Genomic DNA, 27,493 nt, shown 5'->3' with positions numbered 1-27,493 from the left:
CAAAAGTGACTGCATCAGCTGGCTATTAAAATACAACCTAAGCATCTGTCCATCTCTACGAGGAACAGCCAAAACAGCAGGTGTGCTGTACGCATTCCCTCCATGCTAAGGCGGTGGCAGACATCACAAATCAATCGTTGCACTCTTTTCCCCCCAGCTTGGGCAACAGTTAGACTCCTCTTTAACACACGGCAGTCCAGCCCAAACCGTAACCAGTCCTGAACAGGGAAAGGACCTGAAATCTATTTGTCTTCATACCTATATCCTTTACCTGATTTAATCTGAAACCATAGGCTCAGTAAAATCACCTATATGATGACTTTAGTCTTAACTAATTCCTCCTGAACTTAATTGGCTGATGTCTAGAATTCCTGCAAAAGAGACAAAATCTTTCACTTCTCCCAATTAGACAAAAGGCTGGACAGCAAATACATCAAAAAGGATATAAAAATGACTTAAATGTATAGAGAAATAGAAACAATTGATTCCAGTCTCCCTCTGAGCAGGTCCTTGTGGCCCTGTTCTTTCTGGAACAGCTCTTCACTGCATCTTTGAAGAAACCACTCTCCTCCCACCCTCTGGTTGAAGCTGGCCTCCAGGGACAGCAGAGCTCACCCAAGACACACCCACAAGGGCCAGGATGAACGTGGACCGTGCCACACCACTCTGCCGGGTACCCAAACCCTTCTCTAAGCGTGTTTTGCAGAGCGAAAGAGAAGTAGAAAGCAAAGAGCTCTGGATCCTAAGGGATGTGCAATGGAAAGAGCAAAGAAAGGGGAGACAGCAACCAGAGATAAACCTCCATGACACAGAGGTCACACCTAAACTGCCATAAAATCATCTTTCATACTATGTTTTGCCTCTTTATACCAGAAGTTGCTCAACTCCTGGACTAGGCTTTTGTTTTATTTTGTTTCAGTTTATCCCTGATAGGATTATGGTATCAGTCTGTATACTAGAGCTAATTTAAAAAAAAAAAAAAAAAAAGGAGCAAGACTTCCAGACGCTGAAGGATTCCCTCATTCACCAAACAAGCATGGCTACCACAATGTACCATGTTGCCGCCTCTGAGAAATTCTAACACGATTCAGCCAGTGGCTCCACTGTAAGCTCCAGGAGGGCAGATGCCCATCTGTTTTATTCAATATATCGAGCACTGTTGTCTATCTGGTATCTGCTAGACAGTTCATACGTGGCTGTCAAAATCGGCTATGCTTATTTGTGCCCTCTGCCAAGTGGCTCTTATGGTGCCAAACTCAGAATACGCACTCACTTAACATTAATTGACTGATCGATGATTGATGATTGATAGTCCAACCTGTCTTTGGTTCCCTAAGTGAAGAAAGCAGAATGAGTCTGCTTAATATATCTGGTATATACCAAATACACCTAACAGAAAACTAAGGTACCAAACATATATGCTAATGTGTATTTAATATATGCCTCTTATACTTTATGATATTAAAAAGAAGAAATAATGCATCAACATCCAGAAAGTTTAAAATACTCTACCTGAGTAAGTCCCAAAGGGCAGACTAGAAATCAATAGGTGCCATAAGTGGGAGGTGACAGTTAAAGGAGGTAAACTATTAAATATCATCATGTCACTTTGGTTTCTGAGAGTTTCACTTATAGTTTTACTAAAGGACCAGCTCAAGGGAGAATGATTTAACAAACCAGGCAGAAGTATATTTATAATAATCCCTTTCTCATAAATGGGTCAAAACTTTCCAAGCATGTTCACATCCATGATTTCATTTGCCCTCACATCTTTGGGATGGAAGCAAGAATCATTATTGGTGGTCTATAAAACATAGATGCAAATTTTCAGTACTGGCAATAAGGCAGACCCAGCTTAAACCAAATTCACTGTTTCTGTGAGGCAGAGGAATGCTGAACAATATCAGCTGACACAAAGAAAGGGGAGTCCTTAGTCCCAGGAAGGAAGAAAGAACATGAAACCAAGTACTGAGCCGAGGCACTACGGCTGGGCTGGCCCTGGAGGCTGCAGGCCTAGGGCTGGGGCTTCAACATCTGCATGGAAGGAGATGGAGCTAGGGACCCCACAAAGCCAAGAATGGAAACTGAGGCCTTGGCAAAAAGCCTCAGGAAAAAATCCAGGCTAAAACCTCTGCTCACCCTCCTGAGGAAAAGATAAGGAGGTGTTGATTGGCACTTTTCCTATTGTTTTAAAATTCCAGGTGAGGCCCCAAACCAAAGAGAAATCAATGAGAAGTACCCCTCAGACAACAAAGACACTGGATAGATATCTTGCTGCAAAACTAAGAGGTAATCAAACTCTTCTTTCAACCCTCCCCCTTCACCACCCCATCCAGCCTATATAAGCAGAGGACTAGAAACCAGAGTCCTAGAGGTAGCAAGGTGCGGGCTGTGGCAGAGTGTGCTTCCCCAACCCTCCCCACAGTGCCAAGGGAGGTGAGCACCAAAAGGAGCATCTCTTGAGATGGGAGTGCCTGCAATGAAAAGAAACCAGCCTGTCACCCCCACAGGCAGCTGTCTACTAAGGGACAGGACCTATGTACCCACCCCCATGTACAGAGCAGAGGGCTACTCTCAGGAAAGCACTAACCTGTGTCTTTTAGAGTCTGGGGGTACACTCAAAAACCAAGAGACAGGGCCTCCCTCCTGCTTCAAGAATTCTCCAGAACTGGAGCACTTCAATAGACAGGGTAAGGAAAAAGGGTAACAATGTGAAGCAGCCTACAACTCTAAATTTTAACTAAATACAACAGCCTTTACTGAGCTGAATTGATGACCCTGATGTGGCATGAACTGACTGGATTCAAGCCTCTGTAAAAGACTCACCCATGAGGGCTGCATCAGCGTAGAGAGGCTGTGAGAGTCACAAGAGGTCTGGGAGATGCCATCTCACCCAAAACAGGGGACTGTGTGCTCTAAAGGACCCCAAAGGGACCATCAAATAACCCACAAAAAGAAAGAGCTGGTGTTGAGATGACCACCATAGCAGAGAACATGACAGCCAGCCAATGTCAGGTACAAAACAGCACAAAGGAGAGAAACTTGACCCCCATCTCCTCTAAGTCCCTCTCCTCTGTCCTAATCCTGGAAGCCCAGAAGTAGGGGACAAGTGGAAGAACCAGAAGAAGAAAGGGAAAAACTAGGTCATGACACTTCTCCATACAAATCTGAAAGCCAGGGGTAAGGTCTGAAATAGTCTACGGACTTTTTTAGTATTTACAACATGAGTCCTAATTATTGAAATGAGACTATTCTAATAACTGAATGTGAGTGCAAAGCAAAGACAAGCCTGAGAGAATGTGAAAGAACAGGGAAGGGAGATCCAACTGAGAGGGTCTGAAAGCAGCAATGGTAGAAAAATTAAAATGTTTCCTGTTTGTATGAGTCAGTTCATTATATATGCATATTCCACTGATCTCTGACTGAGATTCTGGGTCTGAATACTTTTTTCTCATGATAATTAAAGCACCGGTATACTGTGGGCACTTCAAGTCAAGAAGCAAATATCAAAAACTGTTTCTGGACCACTGAAACCACCAAGATTACCCACCAGTGGCAAAAGCAAAACAGTAGTATTGCAATACCTCCATAACTCAGAGTACTTAGAACCTTATGGGAAAAAATTCACAAAGAAGATGGACTCACAGTCAATATTTATATGCCACAAAAGGAAATGATCCACCACCAGTGAAAATAGTAGATACAAGAAACGGGATAATCATTCCCCAAGGGCTGAAGTAGATAAAATAATTTTAAATAGACTTTAAACATTTTATATTTATGAACTATATATAATATTTATAGTAGTTATGTATTTTTAAATTATTAACCATCTAAAATATGGAATAGAAACCAAAAGGGGAAAAATACACTATGGGGGGGAAAAAAAAAAAACTTTGAGAAAGAAAATAGAACTTTTAGAAATAAAACAGGAATTAAAAATAAAAACGCATTTAAAGTTAAACAGGGGTGCGTGGGTGGCTCAGTCAATTAAGCATCCAACTCTTGATCTCAGCTCAGGTCATGATCTTGAGGTCCAGGGATCGAGCCCCACACTGGGCTCACTGATCAGCAGGGAATCTGACTAAGGATTCTCTCCCTCTTCCTCTGCCCCTCCCCCTGCTTGCTCTCTCAAATAAATAAGTCTTTAAAAAAAAAAAAAAGAAATAAAGGTTAAACAGCAATTTAGAATGAAATGAAGAAAAAAAACTGGTGAATTGGAAGATGGAGCTGAAGAAATTACCCAGAATGTAACAGAAAGAGATAATGAAATATAAGATACGAAAGTGCATTTAAGAAAAAAGGTACAATGACAAAGATCAATATATTTTAATAGTAGAGTTCCAGAAGAATAAAATAGAAAGACTGGGAGAGAGGCAAATCTGAAAATGACTGAGAATTTTCCAGGCTGGAGAACAATATGCATCTGTAGACTGAAGCATCCCACCAAGTCTCAAGCAAGATTTTTAAAGATTATGTATTAACTCAACATTGTAAAACGGCATAACACTAAAGTCAAAGAGTATCTTTTTTTAAAAGTCAGAAGAGTGATTCAGACTTACAGCAGATTTTTCATGAGCAACAACAGAGTCCAGAAGAAAATGGAATTATCTTCAAATTGCTGAAGAAATAGAACTGCTAACACAGAATTTTGTACCTGCCATTATTCAAGAGTGAACTCAAAAGAAAAAAAAAGACAATGTCAAACAAAGACTGAAGAGGTTTGAAATCTACCAGCATAGACCACTGCTGAAAGAACTACAAAATACTTGCTTCCATACTAAGGAAAGAAACCTAGAAGGAAGAAGAGAGTGAGAGATGAAATAGAGCTCCCTCACAAAGACCTCCAGGTCTGAATACTTTGTCACATCTATAATATGTAAAATACAACATCCCCAATTCAAGACCCCCCTCAAGGCCAAGAAAACACAGGACATCCCCATGCCTTTAAAGTCCAAAGCCCTTTCTCTCTGGTACTATTTCTGAACTCACAGAGCAGAGTTGTCTTACATTCTTCCTTCACCACCCCAAGACACCCTTTCTTAGAGAAAATCTGGCTCAGAAATATTCTTTATGCATTTGAGCCTACCCACAATTTCCCTGTGCACCTGCCAGTACATAAAGGACTAGACACAAAAAGTTTTCTCCTCCTGTACTTTAATTAATCCCCATGAAATATTCAACCAATTGTCATTTATCAGTGAGGTTAAAAGAATAAATGGATTCTTTTTTAAAAATATTTTATTAATTTATTTGAGGGAGAGAGTACACAAGCAGGGAGAAGGGGCAGAGAGAGAGGGAGAAGCAGACTCAGGACTCGATCCCAGGACCCAGAGATCACAACCTCACACAAAGGCAACACTTGACTGAGCCACCTAGACATCTCAAGAATAAACAGATTCTTACTGGGGGAGGGAGGGTCAGGGTTGGTAGCAGAAGCAGATTCTCAGACATAGGGAAGTTAAATGATCCAACAAAGTTCCAAAGCAAGAGGTTGAAGTCCATCAAAACCCAAGGTGTCCTTGTGCCCAGATATGTCTGCACACTGTGATGACGTGGTATCTTTTTTTTTTCTTTTTTTTTCTTTTTTTTTCCAATTTATTTATTTTCAGAAAAACAGTATTCATTATTTTTTCACCACACCCAGTGCTCCATGCAAGCTGTGCCCTCTATAATACCCACCACCTGGTGATGACGTGGTATCTTTCAGAGGTTTCTAACAAAGGCACACCACTCTTTCCTCCCCTCTGCCTCTTCTCTGTCACACATGCATGCACTTACACACATACACATACCACATGGAGATCTCTGTCAAAGAAGTTGCAAGTATTTGGCCCCCAAGGGTTGGAGGAACATTTCCTTAAGACTCTTTGCTTTAGCATTTCTGTTCGTTTACTTCTGGGCCTTAAAAACACAAGTTAGATGACCTTTATTGCCGTTTTATCCTCCCTCTTTCAAATGGACCATGAACTAATTGTAACTCTCAGGAGGCACCGATGTGTGCTTGTCCCTGAGCCAAGTGTGCATAAACATGACTACACATGGTGCTATCTGTGGATGTCTCCAAGAGCTGTGCCTACCTCTCAGGGACAGCAGGCCTGTTTCATCCCTCCATCCAACTCAAGAATATTTTTTATGGTCATTTTCTTCTTCAGGATCTTCTTTTCTCCTTCATTCTAGTTGAGTCAAGTCAAAGTCTAAGGAAATATCTTAGGACAAGTTGTCTAGAAAGTGCAATAGGCACTGAGGAAACCTGTCCATCCAGACCCAGCCCATTCCACAATTGATACCCTCAGAGGAAAGTTGTGCATTCTGCCCAAGTTTCCCTGAGGTGGAAAAGGGAAAATCCCAAGCCTTGCTGCCCAGATCCAGCAAGAGAGCAAGGGTTCGGGGCAGTGGGAGGTGGGGGCGGGGATGGTGGTGGTCAGTGTCATCCTGAGGTTCTCCAGAAGAAGGCCAAATTCAGCAAATGGTTTCCCAGACAAGGCCAGACTGGTTGAAACAGTGGCCACAGGACAGGACAGGCCAATTCCCAGAGGTTTCTGGACAGGCAGACAAGCAACTGGTGCCACTTCTGTGGCTAAGAAAGGCAGAGAAAAATGTGCTTCCCAGTAAAGGCTTCATCCTTGTCCCTGGGGCTCTCCCACAATATGGTCAGGTCTGTGAAGAGGTGGGGTACATGATGGGTACAGGGAGCTAGAGAAAAAGGACAGAACTTGGGACCACTGGACTCTCTATACATTTCACCATAGTGGTCAGTGCAAAGAACCCGAGTGGAAGTGCAGGGGCTTAGCTTCCCCTCCTCAAATCACCAGGCCTTTGCAGCCACTGACACTTTCACTGCCCCTGGGTAAGTCTTTCCCATTCACAGATGGTGCCTTTCAGACCTCTTACTAGAGTCCCTACATGCTGAGAAGGACTGGGGTAGAGCCTGAGGGTACCTCCTGATCATTAACTCTTTCTTGGACCAAGCACAATGCAGCAGAACATTATTCCATGGCATTCAAAGAGTGTTACTGTTCTTGGCACCAAAAACTTACATCCTTTCATTAAACATTCAGAATATCATAATTTTCTTGACTGCAGGCAAATCTAGGCATTGCACGCTCAAATAGGATCCAACCTGAGATTTTCCAGTGGTTTATAACATTTTTGTTGTGAGGTTATGAGAGGGAGGGGATAAAGAAAAAATAATAAAATGTTCCGTTCTCAGGAATTTGATATACTGACATAATTATAATGATATAAAATCATAGAGTTTAATACTCCACAAAGGCTAACCAGTTCTCCAGAGAACCAGTTTCATAGGCTGGGAAGCTTATCTGGTGTGGAAAGGAAACATGAGAAGACAGGAGTGGGCAGGTCCCACAGTCAGGTCATTCTCTATGTAACCATCCTTAGGCTGGCTCTTCTCATCTGAATTGTCCAGAACACTCCTATCCACTGTTGAGCATGACTGAGGCCAGCAGGTCAAGCTCCTTGTCCATGATGCCTAAGACAGTGTGTGACAACCTAATGTTTGAGATCCTCCTCCACACCAGTCCTGATGTCACCCACTCCCTTCCATCCTTGTGTTGAACATGACCTCTGTACTCTGGAACATGCAATCTCTTTTGTGTCAATGCCCACAAGGTTCTCAGCAAGCCAAATTGTGAATGCTTCAGTATATTTTGTCGCCATTCACCTACCTTCCACACACATGCATCCTAGCCCACCACCCTCTACCAACCCTTCTTACACTGCCATCATCCCCTCCACCCTGGCTTCCCAACTTCTTCATGTTCTTATGTTTCCCAGAGAAAGTCCACCTGCTCCTCTGTACATTCACTCAGCACTCAAGAGGCCAACCAGCTATCCAGACAAATGATCTATGTGAACAGAAGCAGGCTAGAAGATTCAGACTCATGAATCCTATGAAAATTATGTGTCCTAGAACCTCCATGCCACCTCGATCGTCAGAGGCAACCACCTCCATTCTTCCACACCAACTCTACCTTCACTTATCTCTGGCACCTTGACTTACTTAGTGCCTATCTCACTTTAGCAAACTCGGTTCAGGGGAACATTTCTCTAGGACTGCTGACCCCTAACTCATGCTTCCTAACCTCAACCACATTCCCTTTGAGACTTAAGAACCCTTCCTGGTATCTTTGGGATGTCCCATCATATTTTTGACTGTTACCTCCTCCTGTGTCTTCAAGCTCTGACTATACTACAACTGCCCTCACCTGTGTCAGGATCCAGCATTGCCATCTCTGAGACCCATAATATCTCCTTTTTCAACTCCCCCAACACCACTCTATATTGTCTCGTCCTCTGCTCACTGTTGGTCTACCTCTGAACTGTACCTCCTTGGCTAGGGTTTAACCTCCTGCTCCTGCCCCTCACTCCACTACCTACTGCCTTCTTCGAGATCTGCTTCATCAACAGCCCCCACTTCCATGTGCAGTCTCTCATGTACCAACAAATCCATCTCTTCTTTTCTCCTTTGTAGTCAAAACTCCTGAGTGGTCCACATGTGTCTCCCATCACACCCCGCCATGCCTGTAGAGTCTCACTGACTGCACAGTGATCACTCTGAGCCCATTCTCAAAGTCCACTGCTGCCACCCAAATCATCAAATCTAGTCAGGTTTTCTCAATTCCCATCTTCCCTACCCACTTCTCCACTCCCTACTGGTAGCAATGGCTTTCTTCCACCCCCTGACCATTCTGGCTCCATCTGCTCCATTGCATGCCACTCTTGTCCTTTGAATGTAAGGGCTCAATCTCCAGCCCCTTCATCATTTTCTTCTCTCTGTTCCCTCTCTTAAATAATTTTATCCATTTCCACATCTTAAATATCACCTTTAAATGAACTCTAGTTCTGCACATATGCTGGCTATCTTCCACTTACCCTCCAAATCCCCCCCTCTACCTTTCCCACCTAGACAACAGCAAAGGGTTCCCTTGCCCTCTGGCTTCTGTTAAGAAAAGCCCTTCTTCCCTCTCACACCTGGACTATGGCCTCAGAATTGTATCCCACTAGCAGTCTTAGCACCCCCACCTCATCCTTTACCCCACTGTCTCCCTAGTCTTCTGGAAGAGGAGCTCTGACCACACCACTCCTCACTCAAACACTATAAATGGCCTTCCACTGCCTACCAACTGGGCTGCAAGCCCTGCAGCCTGACACAAGGGCTCTTCACATGTTACTCTTTTGCTGCCATCCCCACATTCTCTCACATCTCCCAGTACATAACCTGTACTCTAATCCGATTCAACTCACTCTTCCTTTAAAATCCAATGAATATGCCTTTCAACATATTATTGACTATACTGTTCTTTCTGTTGGGAATGTATACCCCTTCTCTCTACACTATTTATGTCCACCCTCCAAGACAGCTTTGTCATCACATTTATATATGCTTTCTCCACTTACTCCATCTAACTGTGTCGCCCTCCTTCTTTAAACCTGTAAGCTTTTCATCTTTACCTCCCTGTAACATCAAACTTTCTGCCGTGTATCTTATAGGTGTATCTGTAAACGTGGGTGTGTATCTTACCTCCTACTAGACTATATACTCCCTAAAGGAAGGGATAGTCGAGAGCCTGTAATCCTGAAGGTCTCCTTGAATCTAGAGATCCCAAGAGCAAATTGCCTTACAGATAACAGTTGTCATAACTTTCTGTGAATGACCAACCATCCAAATTCTGGAAAGGGGAAAAAAACAACTTAAAATTATTTTCATCACAATTGGCATGAAACATCCCATTTCAGGGACATGTCACAGTCAACTTATCTTAGGAAAAGTTTTCTTATCTCCTGATCTTTCAGACAGCTGAGCATAGGTCAAAATTTTTCCCTATCAAATAATTGAAAAAACAAAGCCACAAGATCCTATCCAATGCAGACCAAATATGAGATCTGAGTCACTATAATCCCCTCGGATTAGAACTTGGAACCCCAAGCTGACCTGGCCACCCAGACATGACAGCAGAGGCTCTAACCTTGAGAAACACAAGGTAACACTTTAGCTCTGGACAGTGGCCAAAACACACCTGTAAACAGGATCAGGGAAGGGATGTGAAGGCAGAGGCTAATAGGGAAGAATACACTCATAGTTAGAGTAAACCAAGGGTAATGGTCTTCAAAGTGACCTGCTTCTTCATCTTAGCATACTGAGCTCTGCTAATCTGAGAAAGACATACACACATACACACACACACACACACACACACAGATATTTATGGCCAGGCTGAACCCACTAATTAGAGAGCTTAGTATGAGGCAAAAGATGCACAGCCTCAAAGTCTAACATAACATATTCTTTCAAAAAAATTAAAACTGATGAGTTTTTTTTTTCCGTCTCTAACTGGCAGGTTGTTCAAATTCTGAGTCCACCTTTCTTTATCTGAAAATCTGGGAATCATAAAACTTGTCCCACGACTTCAATGGATTTTTTTTTTAAGATAAAGTAGAAGACATGAAAAGGACTTAAAAGAGTATTTTAAACAATCAAAATATAGGGGGATATTATGAATTTTAGGCAAAACAATTCCCCAAAACAAAAGCCACCCCAAGATTGGAAAGAAGCATCCTAATCATTAATTGGGCCATTAACCCCCAGCACAGATCCATCAAGTGTTAAAAATTTCCTTTTGCTTAACCACTCCTTTCTCTCTTACTCCCCTCTTGCTTTTCCTGATTCTCTCCCTTGCTTCTTCTCCATCACACTTTTTTCCTTCCTTGCCTAGACTTCAAATGGTGTGAGGTGTAGCCAAGAGCCTCCAGGCAGCTCCAAAGCTGGGAGACAGAGACCGCATCAGCCAAACTGAATGGCCTTCCCACCAGGAGGACGCAACCCAACCACACAGCAGAGGGAGGCATCCTCTCCCAGGGCCTCACGGTTGTCAACTGGATCCCGCTCTCCACAGGCATGGGTGCCCCTGGACCAGACAAACAGACGGAGAGACGGAGACAGACTAAATAGCTTTGTCTTGCCAAACAACCATTTCCTGTCAAGTCACAAAGCCCAGTCGGCACAGAGGTAAAAGCTGAACTGGATGGAGAGAGCTTCATTATTTTTTTGGAACCGAGGCGGGATCAAAAGACAGCTGCTAGATTGTTAAACACCTAATTAGAGTAGAATTTCTGATATAGGCATCGGCCGCCCAGAGAAAATACTGGATTCTCATTACTGACACAAGGGAACTCACTAATACTATATTCTCCTCTGCACAGGATTCAAACTTGGGGAGCCACACAAGAAATGGGCTCTTAGAGTGAAAAAGTCATAATTCAGACCCAGCAATTTCACTCCCAGGTACACACCCGGAAGAAGTGAAAATGAGGATTCAAGCACATACGTATATCCCTATGTCCTTTGCAGCATTGTGCACGAGAGGGTTTTCACAAGCCAAGTGTCCATCCTCTGATGAACCAATAAACAAAATGAGGTATATACTAAAAATGGACTATAATTCAGTTGTGAAAAGGAAGGATGTTCCGACACCTACAACAACAGGGATAAACCTTGAAAACACACTCAGTGAAGTAAGCCAGGCACAAAAGGCCAAGTGTTGTACGATTCCCCTTATATGAAATATCTACAGTAGGCACACTCATAGAGACAGAAAGTAGTTCAGATGTTACCAGAGGCTGAGAAGGAGGAGAAATGGGGAGCCCTTGCTTCGTGATTACAGAGTTTCTGTTTGGAGTGATGAAAAGGTTTTAGAAGTAGGTAGGGGCCATGTTGTACAACACTGTAAATTAATGCCACTGAATTGTAACGCTTGAGAATGGTTAAAATGGCAAATTTGGTTACATTTATTTTACCATCATAAAAAAAAATGTAAAGGTCATCATTCACATCTTCTTCAACTATCAATAGATGTGACTCGTAGACTTAGCTTTAGTGAGACAGTTAAAAGAAATAAATCTGAAAGCTATTCTTTCCGTAACTGAAAGTGCTTAATCTCACCTCCAAATGACACCTAAAGTCCTTAACTAATCTCGTGCTTCCTTTTAACTGAATCATCTATCATACAGATTGTCACGACACACCTAGTCCTGAAATGCGTGAGATGTGCTGCCGACAGCTAGACTACACAGATGAGCTCCAATTATAGAATTATTATTGCTCACAATAATGCATGAAAAATCCATACAGAAAGAAAGGAAATGCATGACAGCCAGGGACCGACGGTGGGGAGAAGGATGGGGAGGGTGGAGAATGACTGCCAGTGGGTGGGGGCTTCTCTTTATGGGGATGAAATGTGCAGGAATTAGACAGTGGGGACGGCTGCACGACTCTGTAAAAATACTAACCACCACTGAGTTGTATATACTTTAAAGGGTGAATTTCACGGCACCTGAGTTATAGCTCCACAAAGATGTGATTTAAAAATAAAGAAACAAATAAATTATGTGTGAAGTCCAGGGAGGTCAGCTGCAAGGATGGTCCCCTGAACTCCTCAGAATCTTGTTTGAGGATGGAGACTTTCCCAGGTGGGAACTACTACGAAGACATTCCAAGAATGCATGATGAAGTGAGGCCACGCCAAGAAGTGGTCATCCCAAAGCCGAGACTGACCGGTCGAGGTCTTCCATGAAGGACTAGAGAGGGATCTGAAGAGCCAAAGTGTGCCCAGGCAGAAACCATGGGCACAAATGAATAGCTAGAGGATGGCATTGTGAGGAGGGGTGTGCCGAGGGACCACGAAGCAGCCACCAAAGAAGAAAAAATGTTCAGCTGTTTATCCACTCCACATGACCAGCCAAAGCCAGAGCTTCCACGGAGCAAATGCAGGCAAAGTGCCATTAGGCTAGCCCAAGGTAGTTTTCCCCAAAATGGCTGGGTAAGGTTCTTCTTTCTCCTCTTCCCCATATGGAGAAAGAAAGAACAAAGGCTTTGAAAGTCAAACAGACCTGGATTTGATGCCAGGCTTCAATATTGTCTGGGTGATCTTGACCACGGTACACAAGACCTTTGGTCCTCAGTTTTCCTACCTGAAAAATATCAGTACCTGCCCCACAGGACTGATACAAGGACAAAATGATACTCAGTGCATGAAGCCCAAAGGACATTGCTGGAGACACACAAGACATTAAATGGTAGTTATCACTCCTGCCCCATTCTAAAATATACAAAGGAAGGAGTTATACTTCAATATAACTAATCTTTTAAAATAAAAATGAAAGCATGGATGATTCCACAGATCCAAGACCTGAGGCTGGGAAGGGACTCAGCTCCGTGGAAGCTCTGGCTTAATCTCTCACTTAAGATGTGAAAGTAAAGCCCTTTCCTATTGCGATGTGTCCCAGTGCTCTATGGTTCCCTCTCTCTACAAACCTCTAGCACTTTTATTATATCAATAAAAAACCCTCGTTGTTGTGTTATTGTTCTTGTTGTTGTTGTTTTCTAAACCCAAGGTTTATATTTGAAGCAAAGTTTTCTTTTCCAGGCAGTCTGTCCTTCTGTACTGAGGCATTGTGTTTAGGTTTGGGGAATTTTTGCCACAAAGCAAGGAGATGTTTGTTTGTCCAGGTGGTGTCCTTCCTGCTCTCAGTGGCCCTATTTCCAGACATTTGGACCATCAGAGGACTTCTGACAAGTTTGGCTTTGGACCTTAGGCTGAAGGCAGGGCGCCCTGTGCTGTGGGTGAGAGAAGAGGACAGCAGGCAGACAGCTGCTGGGCCTAAGGAAGCCCTGTGTCCCCAGGTCTTGACCCTCTGGTTGGAAACAGCAGTCCAGTGGTCCCCTGTCCTGGCATCCTACAGGCATCACGTTGGTCCATTGTTGTGAAGAACACTGAAACACCAGGCTTATCAGAGCTGATTTTTCACTTCCTTGATTATTCTGCTTATCAGCCAGACCACCTCAGCCTATTTCGTTTTGTTTTACGTTTCCATCCTTGAAATTCTAAATCATGTCAGCCATTCAGCAGCACCTACAAAGTTGTCTGAATCGCTCTGAAAGTTGTTTCATGGCCCTGCTTTTTCAAACCCTAGTGGTCTGCCTTCTGATAAGAATGACTGATATCCACAGCGTGATTTACACTTTCTCCCATACAGAACCTCGCAGCCACCCTGTGAAGCTGACCAGCTAAGGATTCTTATCTCCATTTTATAGATGAAAAAATGTCAGCCTTGATTCCTTCAAAAGTCTCCAAGAAAAAGAGCAAGTCAAAAAATGTGACCCCGGTCATTTCTCTAGCTGTAGCCTTCTTTATTTTTATTTATTTTTCTTACTTTTGCTAACCAACATCTTTGAAAGGTTTCAGTCCAACATGGATTATTTTGGAAGGACACAAACAATGCAAGTGACTGAACATGACACAATGGTCACAAAGTAAACACAGCTTAATTGAGTAATCAAGCCAACATTTCTGCCTGCAGGCTATATGGGGAGAACATTCATTTGCTGCCTGATTTTGGCGTGGTTCTCTAAAGGACAGGACACAAGATTATTTTATTTTCTTTTTAGCTAGGTTCAAGCAGGCAATACTGAGCATAGCCAAGTGGATTAAAAGAACCCCCTCCCCCTTGGCACTTTGGCAGCATGAATATTTCATGAGATTATCACAACACTATGTTCTGAAAGGGTGGTTTCCTCCAGGGATCTCAAAGGCCACATCTCTAAGGACAAGTCTAGCTCACGCCTCCATCTTAGAGCTAGAAACCAAGTCAGCCTCCAAGACCTTCCAGTTGTCCATGTATACAATCATCAAACAAGGCAGCCAACAAGCACTTTAGGGATGATGGGAACGACAGAGGCAGGTCCTAGATGAACTCTTTTCCATGGGTTGAATTTAAACCCCTGGTCCTTATTTAAATGTCTCCTGGGAAGAGGGACAGGGGTCCTATGAGACCAATCCCAACAAGGAAGCATGGAGAAGCTTTTGTTCTTTCAACTCAGGTGGCGTCCGTGGCAGTCTGTCCCCTGGCCAGCTGCTACCCACATGTGCCATGGTCTCTACCCTGCAGTTACTGTGTGTCCCTGGCCTGGCCAACTGCAAAGCTGGCCGGTCCACAAAGAACTGCCCACAATTCGCCAAGGGGAGTCCTACAGCACAGCCTCGCCTCTCATCCCCCTGCTCCTTCTCGGGAGCTACAATGAGTCTAGAGTGGGACAGAAAGGGAGCAAGCAAATAAAAACAGCTCAGAGCTATATCCGTCAGCGGACGGCACAGTGATCTGAATTTTGTCAGCGCTCCTCTTGGACGGGTATGAACTTTTACTCTATGGTCTGAGCAATTTATTTTTAAATCTTCCCAGTGATAGATATCCCCACCCCACCCCCACTCTGCTTCCACCTCTAACATCTCAGGGATGATCTCAAGGCCAGTACAAAGGCGGGATTGGAGAGAAGTAGAATAGGAAGAGGGTGAAAGGTTGAGTAAGCAAAATTTTTCCAGAAACACTAAGCAGTGCCCTCTTACAGGGTTTAACACATACCAAGTGTGGTCACAAGAAAGCAGGCACAAAAAGAGCCTGAAGACCTTGTTCTTTGTCACATCTTTTGCCTGAGCAATTGACTCTAGGAGCCTCTATTTTCTCAATTGGAAACAGAGTTTGTCCTAAGGTTCCTTAAAATGCTCTGATCCTAGAAAGTAAATTCGCAAAGAAACGTTACATTTATCCGATGTCTGTTTGACAAGCACTTCAAAGTTCATGAATCTAGAACCACCCCCTCCCCACCCTCTCTCTCTCTCTGTCTCTCTCACACACGCACGCGGTGCCAGAAGACGTTTTTAAGTGAACGTGTTACGGAGAGCAATGGTTTGGTGGGGCTTTTGGAAGGGAAGGAACTGAAGGGTTCTGATTTCTTGCCAGTCAACCCACCCTTTCCTCATCCTCTGCTCCAAGCCAGATTTACTATTCCTTCCATTCCCTTGGTCTCTGGGGAAGTTAGGGTCTATTTTCAATCTCTCTTTGACTCCTGAGCTCCAAGCCCAAGCGCTTCTCCTTATGTCCCTTAAATCACCACTTAAATTTAATTCAGCTCCACAAGTAATAACCATGTTCCCCAAATTCCCACCCTCCCCCCAGACGCCCTCCCCCCCAGTCATCTGAGCCTCTTTCTGCATCCTTCTCCTGCCAGCCTGGCTCCCTGAAGCTCCCAGCCATTTCACAGCTCTGTTTAGGAGGCCCTCCTGGGCTTTCACCCACACGGCACACAGGCTAGAGGCTCTCAGGGGTCCCAAGGCTCCTGGGAACCTGAGACTCCACTCCACTTCCCTTCTTGCTGCCTCCAAGGGCTCCTAAACCATAGACGGAAAGAAGCAAGCGTCGCTGCAGCATTTCAGGCATGCATCTCCATTGGGTCAGTGCCACAATGAATGCACGAGCACCCCATCTGGGAATTAAGACACACAGAAGACCTCTCCCATGGTACCTGCCCTTTACGTTCCAACAATCACGTTCATTGCTTCAGCCCTCCATTTTGCTTTTCCTGCCAGGGGTTCAGTGAAAGCCTATGGACCGGCTTTGAAACAGCACTGAAAATCATCCCATTTTCCCAGAGGGATCCTGTCACTTTTACTTGTTTTATACAGTAGCCAACCCTGAGGTACATGTAAACAGGTGTTTACTAAATTATTTTAATAATGACAGCCATGGTTTGGAGTGTTGTTTCATTATCAGAATGTTTAGCACTCATGTTGCTAAATATTTAGCCCCTGATATTTTGCAAAACAATTCCCCGGGCCTTTTTTTTTTTTCATCAGTCTTCTGTTCTCCTCTCGTGCCCAACGTTCACTGAGGCAACAGTGAGGATGGGATCTCAAAACAGACTAAATCAGTGTGATTATTTTTGCTGGTTTGTCTTGTCGTTAAGTCTTCAGGTGTTTCCCCAAACAATCTATCCACTTTCTTTAGTCTGTGTTGGAAAATAAAACCGTCTCCTGCTTTTGAATGCTGAGCACGGGTTTCAGAGTCTGGCAAGGGGGCAGAGGGATGACACGGGCTGACCTGTCCCGACCACCTCACAAACGGCTGCCTCACTGGGCAGCGGGAATTACTGAAAAGGAAGAAGACCCTATGGGGCACTGAGTCACCCCTTCTTAACATGGTGGCAAGGGTTCCTCAGACCTCAGAGAGTTTGCCACAACAACTAAGAAAGCCAAGTGAAGTAAGGGCTGGAAACACCAGGAGCTAGAAAACATCACTGAAAATTAGAACGAATCTCAGTTACTGCCTAACCTGGGTCTCGGGAGCTTTTCTGCCATTACCCAGCAGGAGCCCAGCCAGACTCATAAACAGAAATCAGCTGTGAAGTGTACCCAGTTGTTTTTGTGTTTTTTTCCCTAATAAAGTTAGGAAAATGTCTTCTTGCCTTTGAGCCGGCAAGCTTTGTAACCCTATAGGTTAGGGTTTCCAAATCCCAAATTTCTGGTCACCTCATGCTCCACTGGGCTTGGGAAGTAATAGCCCCTCTGGTGACTAAACAGTCCATGGTAAATCAGGGAGAAAATTAATATATGGTCATAGCAAGTTGGGCTAATCGCCCAAAAGGCTCCCTCAAGGCTCAGTAGGATGCCGTCTGTGCAAGAGGTAAACAGGAGTCTGACAGGTAAGAGTGTGTAAGAGTGGGAGAAATCCAAAGTGGGTTTGCATTGCCCGAGGGTGGCAAGGTCACTGAGGGACTCAAGTCACCCGGTTGTGGCGGGGGGGGGGGGCCTTCTGGTGTATGTGGTAGCATGGGACCACACACTGGTCTTTGGGGTTCTCTGCACTGGAACAGGGATGGGCGTAATCAAAGCGTCACAGCACAAGAAATTCTCTCCAAACCCTCCCAGTAACTTTCCCCACCAAACCCAATGGGAATGCCCCTTTCCTGACTCCTAAGCCCTGGAGCGCCACCTACTGGGAGAGGCAGAAAGCACATCCACCTTGGGTCTTCCTGCATCTGCACTCATTCCTTCATGGGGACATGCACTCACCCGTCATGTATTATGGGTTTGGAATGAGGGGGGACCAGTGCTAGGAGTGAGGACACAAAAATCAGCAGGGCCTCGAAATCCCCATTCAGCGTACTTCGGTATAAGTCCAAGGTCTTATATACATAGAAGAACCCACCTAGGGCTGTTTTAAGTCAAAGAAAAAATTGTAGGAAGAGTTCAAGTCATCACCAAGACTCTGAGAGATGGCTGAAGAGGCTAAGGGTCCACCACTTCATTTGCAAAGTACTATCCCTAGAACATCTACCTGTAGAGAACACTTCTCCACTTCACATGAGGTAAAATGTCCAAACAGTCTCAGGGGACTTTATTCCTCTCCACAACTTGCTGGGTCCCCAAACTGCATTAATCTTTTGTGTAATCTAAAATATATTTTCTTTATGCTGTGTGTGTGTGTGTGTGTGTGTATGCACATGCGCACGTGTACCCACTTCAATATTATTACTGTGTGTTCGATGGAAATAATGACTAATTGGTTCTTGTGATATGGTCTATTATGTATTATCCTGGTACACTGGAAAGTATCAGAGCAATACTAGCATGATATTCAGAGCCTCAATAGCCCTTTTACTCCGGTTTCCTCCATGCAGTATCCAGAGAAAGAGAAGCTAATGTCATGCTTTCTATAACCTACACAAGCTGAGGGACAAGTGACATTGTTCTATGATCATTTGTAAAGAGTTAACTGTGATCACCATTATTATTATTACTTTATTATGATGATTACTATTCCACTGTATTGCTAAGTAGTTAAAAGAAAAGCACAGTGTGTCTTCCACTCCCAGAACACATGTTTCTCCCCTCTGCCTTGTCTCCAGCAGATAAGGGGCATTCTGATGTTTTATTTGCTAAATGGTTGACTATTAAGAAACTCATTTGCTAGCTGGAGCCTGCAATGGAAAATCAGCCCAGAAAAGTGGGAGGTTGGCGTGGGACCAGAGCAGATGGGGCACGAGAGGTGAGGCAAGGCCCACATGAGCCACTCCCAGCCTGAAACCCAGGGTCGAAAGCCAGTCCTTCAGCGAATCTTCAAGCTATTCCAGTGCGTTCATCACTGGTCTCCATACCACATCCCTCAACACACACACACACACACACACACACCCCACCAAAAAGCTGGGGAGAAAGGGCCAATGCATTCAGTGCCTTCAAATCTGTCAGGAGGAGAAGAATGTAAAGCCCGCACTGGCAACTTTTTCGATTCTCCACTCTTTGGTTCGTCACCATCACTGATCTGAGGTAATCATTTGGCTTCTCTTCTCTCTCTCTCTCTCCTGAAACTCGAGCCCCTATTTATGTCTCATCACCCCTTTGGTTATTAAACCACAGCAACCCCTTCCTCGTAAATATCCGTGCTTTTCCAGGTCGGCCTTCCCTACCTCCATCACCCTCCTTCTCTCCTCCTGCAAAAAACCAGTGCCGGCCACCAAGGAAAGGGGGATGGGGAATGGAGGGGAGACAGGGATCCTGTGCTTTTTCACCTGAAAACTGCATCCAGGAATGGAGGCAAAATTGCTCCCGTGAATTATATAATCACTGCAGCTTCAAGGGAGAGAACTGGAATTCAGGTTGCCATAGTGTTTGTTGGCATGTTGCTGGAAAAGCAGAGCTCCCGGCCACGGCTCCCTTGCTCCTATCCCTCCATCTTTCTCACAAACCTCTCCAGGGTCACTGCTCCTACTTTTAACGTGTGATCCCTGCATATGTGTGAGGTGGGGGGAGGGGATGCAGGGGGACAAAGGGGCAAAAGAAAGGAAAGGCACTAAGAGGGGGTTCTCCTGCACTAAGAGGGGGACCTGGTAAACTAGTGAAGATTATCATTATGTGAATAACAATTCTTACCACAATATACTGCCATTGTTAGTGACAGTAAGGACAATACTACTGAGCTCTCCTCAAGGCTGCTCATGCTGAGTTGAGAACCTGGAAGGGAGATATCCATCCCCACTCTTCACAAATATCACCCTTTCCTTTGTGTCTCTCATCCTCAAGCTCCTAATGCATCCACTGCTCCATCTGCTAGGAAGGGGACAGGGGGACAGGTGACAGATGGGGTCATGGCACAGAGAAATCCAGGGACAGAAGCTGCCCTTATGACAAAGCCCCGGCTCACCCAAGAGCCCATGGCCCTTGACAAAATTATTTCTAGGGTCAAAATCCACACACTGTCACCCCAGCTGGAAAGCAGAGGGGCAGCTAGCTCCAGAATCAGTTTCAGGTTGGACAGAGACCAGGCAGGTAGCTCTAAAGGACAGGGGCTCTGTCCCCAAATGGTGGAGATGGGGACATAAGGAGAAGGCCAGAAAGAAGAGATATGGAGGCAACCCCTCCACCAGGCTGGGGTCCTCAGAGAATCACTAAAAGTACCCCAGGAAGTAACAGGACCAACAGCGACAGGTAATCAGGAGGATGCAATTGACAGTAAGAGTGTAAACAGGGAGGCTTGGGAGACTGGGAGAGAAAAAGGGAAGACTACACCCAAAAGAGGCAGAGAAAGCCATGGAGACAAGACAGAGATGAAGCTGGAGGCTGCCACACTCCAGCAAGACCATCCCTCCACACTCCATCATAACCTGAGCTGCTGAGCAATGCCAAAACATAATAACTTGTTAATGGGGGGGGTAGAGAAAGTTTCCAAGAAGTGGGGAGTTACCTGAAAGCCTTTCCCCCTCACTGGGGGGAGCTGGTGACACTTGATGCCAAGGATGGAGATGCTGGGAAAACACTGGGCAATAGTGTGGAGCCGCGTGAGCTCGGCACACCCTTTCATTATTTCCTTAAAACATGAAAAAGCAAAGCCCACACACCGCCCGAATTCTAACTGCTTACACCCTCAGGTGCTAGCCCACATGTGGGTACGAATCAGAATACACGGGGCGTGGGTGCACTTGGGGTCAATGGCAGGAGAGAGGTGGGTGGGTGTAGGTGAGCCGAGGGAGAGAGGGAGATGGGGAGAGGGAGACCCAGGGAAAGAGGGAGGGAGAAAGGAGAAAGGCAGAGAGGAAGAGAGAGAGGGAGCGAGGGAGACGGGAAAGAGGGAGAGAGGCGCCGAGACTCACATCTGCATCCCGGGCCCCCACCCGCCACCTGGAGCGCGCTGCCGGAGAGAAGGGGCGCCGGCAGCGAGAGGGATGCCCGGCGGCGGCCCGGGGCGCGAGGCCGACCTGGGGCGGGGTGCGCGCGCGCGCTCCCAGCCGCGCCCCGAACGAGGAGAGGGACCCCAGCCCCCCGGGCCCCGCGGCGCTGGCGCGGGCGCCCCCATCCCCCTCTCCGCACTCCCGCCCCGCTGGCCGGGCAGTTGGGCTCTCCAGGCAAACGCGAGAAAGCGAGGCAGAGCAGACACTTGGGGAACTTTTCCCCCTCGCCTGGAAATTCATAGGAAACACATGCTCCGGAGAAGCCGGGCACGGGGAGGGGGAGGGGCGGGAATTTTCCGCTCCGGCTCGCGGGCGGCTCCGGCCCGGGTCCCGCCGGGCTCCCGGCCGCTCGGGCGAGACCGAGGCGCCCCGCCGCCGGGCGCCCCTCGCGGCCGCAGCCCGGGGCAACTCCGCAGGGACCGGCCGGGGGGCCGCGGGGAGCGCGCGGGGGAGAGCGGGAGAGGGGTGGAGAGGGCAGGGAGACCGGGCTGGAGCCCCGGCGAGGCGGCGGGGTCCAGCCTTACCTTGATGGTTTTCCTCTGGAATGTACATCCTCGTGTTCTCATTGACCATGGACCAAAAATTGTTTTAAAAGGAGAAGAAGCCACGAAGAGGAAGAAATGGCAAAACACCCCCAAGCGGGTCTGGATTAAATCCCTCCTCCGAGGTCGGCTTTCGTGCAAAATTCAAGGAAGCCGTGGATCTGCAGTATTTCTTCTTCCTTTCTGATGATTACCTGATTCCCATTATTGCATCAAACACCAAAAACTGCTCCTTTCCACTACTGCCTCCTTTTGTGAAATTGTAATGCATCCTCAGTACATCCGGGCCCCTTCCAAGAATTTAGCACCGCACCTCTGGCGGCTACACCATTTGAAAAAAATCAATCGAGAGAGGCAGAGCAAGAAGAGGCGGAAAGGAGGGGAGTGGGGGAGCGGCGGACCCCCGGACGGGGGAGAGGGGGTCCGCCCGGGCCAGCAGGGGGCTGAAACGTCTCCGCCCGCTCGTGCCGAGTCCTCCCCGAGGCCCGCCGTCGGCTTTTCTCTGTCAAAAAGATCCAGCAACTCCTGAGGGCGAGCAGGCAGGAAGAGGCGCCGCCGCCGCCGCTCCGGGCCGCGCCGCGCCGAGCGCCGTTCTGGCAGGGAGCTGTTTCTGCAGAGGCAGGGAGAGGGAGACACCGGGCGCGCGAGAGAGCGCCGCGCTCACTGCCGCCCAGCCCAGCCCCGCCGCGCCGCGCCCGCGCCCTCCCCTGCCCGCGCCCGCCCGCCCGGCGCGCTGGAAGCAGACGCGCTGAACGCTTCCAGATGTGGCGGCGGCGGCGGCGGCGCGCGGGGAACCGGGCGCACGGCGCAGGGCGCACGGCGCGGACTTGAGCCCGAAGTTGAGCACCCGCTCGGGCCCTCGGCCGCGCAGCGCTAGCCAGCCTGCTACCCACATGACGTCAAGGGGAGCCAGGCGAGGCGGCCGGCGGGCAGAGGGGCGGGGGTGTGGGGCCGCGCTGGGCGCCCCCGGGGGAGGGACGAGGGGCGCGGGCGGGCCGGGGTGCGGACACACCCCCTCGCGCCGGGCCGCGGGCACCGCGCCACCGCGCCCCCCCCACCACCGCCACACACACACACAGACCCTGCCCGCTCCCGGCCCCCGGCCCTCGTTATCCTCGGCGGCACCCGTGCGTCCCTGCGCGGCCGACCAGGACGGGAAGGCCTCTGTGAGCGGAATTCCAAGAGGGGGGAATACAATCTGCCCAACTACCAGAGTCTCTTTGCAGATCGGGCCACCGAACAAAACAGCAAAATGAGCCGTGATTCCGTGATTCTGTTTGATCAATTATAATCAGAGCGGTTGTAGAAGTGACATGGAGACGCGAGGATGGGAAGAGGGGAGGGGAGAGAAAGAGGAAGGGCTGGAGAGGCGGGGCCTCGTAGGCTAGGCGGTGGTGCCCAGATGTCTGAACAGATTAATAGACCCAGGTTTTCTAATTCCTTGGAGGCAGCCGAGCACGTGCGCTACTAGGATATCCTTACCTACTTCTCTTAATTATTTCTGCCACTCCCGAAGGAATCTATTGAGCGCCTCTCCTTCCCAGAGAAGCAAACATTTCTCTCCACCACTCGGCAACCACAGCAAGTTCCAGGGCACCCCCTACAGGCCCGGGCGGCTCTAGAGTGGGCCTTCGTCAGCCCAAGCCCTGGAGCCTACAGGTCCTTCGGGGAAGACCTGTACCTTCCTGTCCTCAGACCGCCTTGCCTCCCATTCACTCTCCTTCGTTGGGGATCTCATCTGTCCCCGTGCCCTCAAGCAACTATCTATATCAAATTTGAATCTCCTGCAGAGACCTCTCTTCCTGAGTGCAAGGCCACACGGCCAACCTCAGTCTCCACTTGGGAGTCTGATAGACATCTCAAACCTGACATACTCAAGCACTGAATTCCTTATATTCTGTGCAAAACCTGCTCCTCCCACAGCCTTCCCCATCTTGGTTGATGGGGCCAAACACCTGGAGTCATTTTTTACATCCCTTTCGTTCTACCTTCAGATAGGTACAGAATGTGACCAGGTCTCAGTTTCTCTCCTGCTGCCCCCTCTCCCCCCGGGTCTGAGCCAACACCATCCTTCACCTGAGTTTCTGCTGTAGCTGATCTCCCTTCCCCTCCCCTTTGGAATATTCCTGATACAGTAGTCAAATCACTGCCCTCCTCTGTTCAAAACCCCCCAGTGGTTCCTATTGCACTTAGTGAAAGCCAAGTTCCTTTCAGTAGCCTACAAAGACCCCTATGAACAACAGTGTACACCTTTCAGCTCCTACTGCTCTCCATACTGGCCTCCTTGGTATTCACCAAGCACTGCAGGAATGATCTCTTGTACCTCCTACCACCCCCGTGTCTTCTCTCTCTGTGTCTCTCTGTGCCTCTCTCTCTCTCTCTCTCTCACACACACACACACACACACACCCTGAGCCCTTTGCTCCAGCTGCCCCACTGAGGAACACTCTTTCCGCAGATGTCCTCTTGGTGAACTCCCTTATTTCCTTCCAGACTTTGGGCAAATGTCACTTTCTCAATGAGACTCATCTTAACCACCATATTTAGTATTGCAACCAGCTGAACACCCCCTCCCCATGGCCAATATCCCCTTTTCTCTGCTTTTTCCATGGTATTTAATCCCTGTCTAACAAATTGTGTAGCCTACTTTTTCATTAATTGTATTGTTCATTGTCTGTATGCCCCCACTAAAATGTGAAACCCATGAGGACAGGAATTTTTGTATGTTTTGTTCACTGTTGTATCTCAAGTGCATAGAACAATGTCTGGCAGACAGCAGTTACTTAATAAATAGGGGCCAAATAAATGAATGAATGAATGAGCAGCCGAGATAGTCTAGCAGTGCTACTATTCACTGTACCAAAATGCCTCCCTCTGTCACCTGCTTGATAACAGAAACCTCACCACTCGAGCTTCCGTCCTCCGGCCAAAGTTTTTGGTCCCAGGTGAAAATGCCAATGTCACTGGGAAAGGCATTAAGCTTTATCAGTGATCTTCATCCTACAGTGAACAGTCTGGATTATATAAGTGCCTACCTTTAGAAAAGCAGTCTCGATTTAGAAACAGTTAGATTTTGTTGGTTACAAGAGAAATCTGACTTCTTTACCATTCTGGTGTTTTCATACTCAATTTTCAATCTAATACAGAAGATTATAAATGACACAAAGCCAAATATCTCCTCTGTTTAGCTTTCAGATGAATTATAGTCCTGTGTTTCAGAGGCCTACGTACCTGGTTATTTGTTTAATATTGAAATTGGTTTGCATCCCCTATACACACTGTATTACAGAAATACTAATAGCTAACACCATTGAGAGATGTGTACTGTGGTATGCTTCACAGGCCTTACTCATGCCGTCCTCACTGCAGCCCCATAAAGTAGCTGTTATTATTAGCATCCCCATTTTATAAATATGGACATTGAGACTAAAAGACTTAAGTTTTATGTCCAGGGTCACCCAGCAGGAAAACTGTGGAGCCTGGGTTTAGCCCAGGAGTGTCTGACTCCACAAACACTCTCTCCTGGAAGGGATGTTTGTGGGTGATCTGGAGTGGGTAGAAGGATGAAGAGTTTAAAATGACAGTAAAATGACTGCAAAATGTGCTTCAGGGAATTCAGATAACAGAACAAAGTGTATGGGTGTTACGGGGGGCACATGCTGGATTTAGCCAGGCTTTTCTAAAGGTAGACACTGTATAAATCTAGCAAGTAAATATTACCTTCATGCTTCTTTAGTTTCATTTTTCACTTCTCTTTTCAGCTGTGAAATGTGTTCTTTCCTTTCCAGAAAAAGATATTTCCTAAATATTTGGTCTTGCATTGTACACCCATATCTCGGCTTCTAACTTTGGAACACAGCCCTTGGTGATCTCTTTCGAGGTAACAAATTCTCAACATGACAAACAAAAACCATTCTGAATTCTGATTTGGGGATTTGGGAAGCGGTGTGAGGAGCAGATGAAGTCTTTCTTTCTCTTTGATTGCATGATCTGATTCTCCAGCAAAAGATGCTCTCCTTTGCAAGAGTTCTTCATTTGTGCCACCCAGTCTATGTGCTGATATGTTTCTACATAGTATTATATTTGTATGTGAATGTGCCTTGCTCTAACCCCCACTACCTTTTAAATGTCTTAAGGAAGAGAATTGTGTACGTTTTTCTTTGGTATAGCATAATGCGTTGTACATATGGACACTCAATGCACATTGAGTGCGTTGATTTACTCTGGAAAAGATTTTCTAATGCAACCACAAATATTTCCTTTGGAAGGAATTCAGAATGCACTAAATTTGTTAATTGTGGTGTTTGTGTAAAAGTAAAAAAGCTTGGAAACAATCTAAATATCCATTTTAAATTTGGTTAAATAATATCTTTGAAAGGTTATCCACATATAAAGTCATGTTCTTCATAACAACCCAACGAGGGCAGTCCTTTTGGCCCCCTTCTACAGGTGAGGAAACCAAGAGCACAGAGGCCCAACTCCCTTGCCCATTTTCAGAGCTAGTAAAGGTTGGAAGACTGGGGATTTGAGCTCCAGCAGTCTGTCTTCTGAGTCTATGCTATTAACCACGTTAGAGATAAATTTAGATACATTCATGCCATGGAATCCTTATATACATGTGAATAATATTAAGGTATAATGCTAGTGACTTGAGAAAAGACTATTTACACTAAAAGAAAAAGAGGTTACAAAATATTGTGGATGCTATGATTCCCTTTTTCTTTTAAAAACAGGTCTATATTGAACTAAGAAAAAGACAACATAGAGTTCACACCAAAATGTTCACAAAAGTTGTCTTTGGGAGGCAGGATCACAGGTAGATTTCTCTTGTTTTCTGTCTGACCCAAGACTTCAAAAGCCAGGTTGCCAGGGAAGAGGGAAGTCAGAAGGCTCTGCTTCAATGTGCCTTCCAAAGTTATCCTCTTTCCCTCGACAGGGCTGAGTAGTGGAACCACGACTATAAGCATGGTGGCTTTATATTGGCCCAACTTGACCAAGCTGAAACTATATTTCACAGAATTACCTTCCCTGTGTGGTTCCAGGTCAGGATTGCCCACAACAGATATTTGTGGAGCATTTAGAAGGTAGAAGTGAAGCAGCAGCTCTTGTGCGGTCAAAGTCGGCACATGGCTATGATGGCTCCTTCAAACTTGCAACACCTAGTGACCCATCTGGGCAATTTCCCCTGTTAGTATGGGCCCACAGCTTCTCCAGATCCTGCTAGATCCTCCCCTTTTCAGCTATTCTGAGCCAGAGCAAAGCTATGTCTGGGCCTGCGGTTAAGGATACCAGTTTTTGGTTTCAAAGTCAAGGTTGGAAGTGGTGAAAGAAAAATAAAAATAAAAATTACAGTTGTTTTTAGGGGTTTTACCTTGGCCTCACTCTCTCCCACCTCACATCTAGCTTTTCTTCCAGACTCTGGTCCTGCTGATCTATAGCGACTTCAGACCTGTCACTGGGTAAGGTCTCAGCCCAAAGACCAATCCCTTGCTTCCTGTCACTCATGGTGGTACTTCTTTCTCAGTCAAACCTAACCCATGCATCTTGGCATGTCCCACATCACTTGTCTGGATGTTTCCATGAGCAAATAATAGATAGTACCTGGCACATAGGTGCCCTTGACATATATTGTTGAGTTCATACTAATTACCATCATTTAATAACACTTAGTGAGTGTCAGGTACTATGGCAGGTACTTCAACCACAGTTAAGTACTTGGTCTTTGGAGAGGTATTAGCTGTGGGAATGTGGACACCTGGTTTACCTCCTAATGCTCAGTTTTTACAAAATGGAACTAACAGTGGTACCTACCTCTCTAGGGCGCTTGGGAGAATTAAAAATCCAGATAAGGTGTATGCGATGTGCTCATTTC

The 27,493-nt window shown here is 46.3% G+C and overlaps 1 protein-coding gene across 1 annotated transcript in view; it reads right to left on the bottom strand.

The window, feature by feature from the left end:
- CACNA1C (calcium voltage-gated channel subunit alpha1 C) overlaps positions 1–21,687 on the bottom strand; it is a 621,853-nt gene extending 600,166 nt beyond the window's left edge. The window contains exon 1 of the mRNA XM_044228473.1: positions 21,604–21,687. Within this exon, the coding sequence (XP_044084408.1) occupies positions 21,604–21,652 (49 nt within the window). The 5' untranslated portion in view covers positions 21,653–21,687. The remainder of the gene's footprint in view (positions 1–21,603) is intronic.
- Between the last annotated feature and the right edge of the window lie 5,806 nt (positions 21,688–27,493).

Source organism: Neovison vison, chromosome 12, assembly GCF_020171115.1.
Source record: "Neovison vison isolate M4711 chromosome 12, ASM_NN_V1, whole genome shotgun sequence".
NCBI lineage: Eukaryota > Metazoa > Chordata > Mammalia > Carnivora > Mustelidae > Neogale > Neogale vison.
The sequence above is the reverse complement of the archived record's forward strand: the minus strand, read 5'-3'. Positions and strand labels throughout refer to the sequence as shown.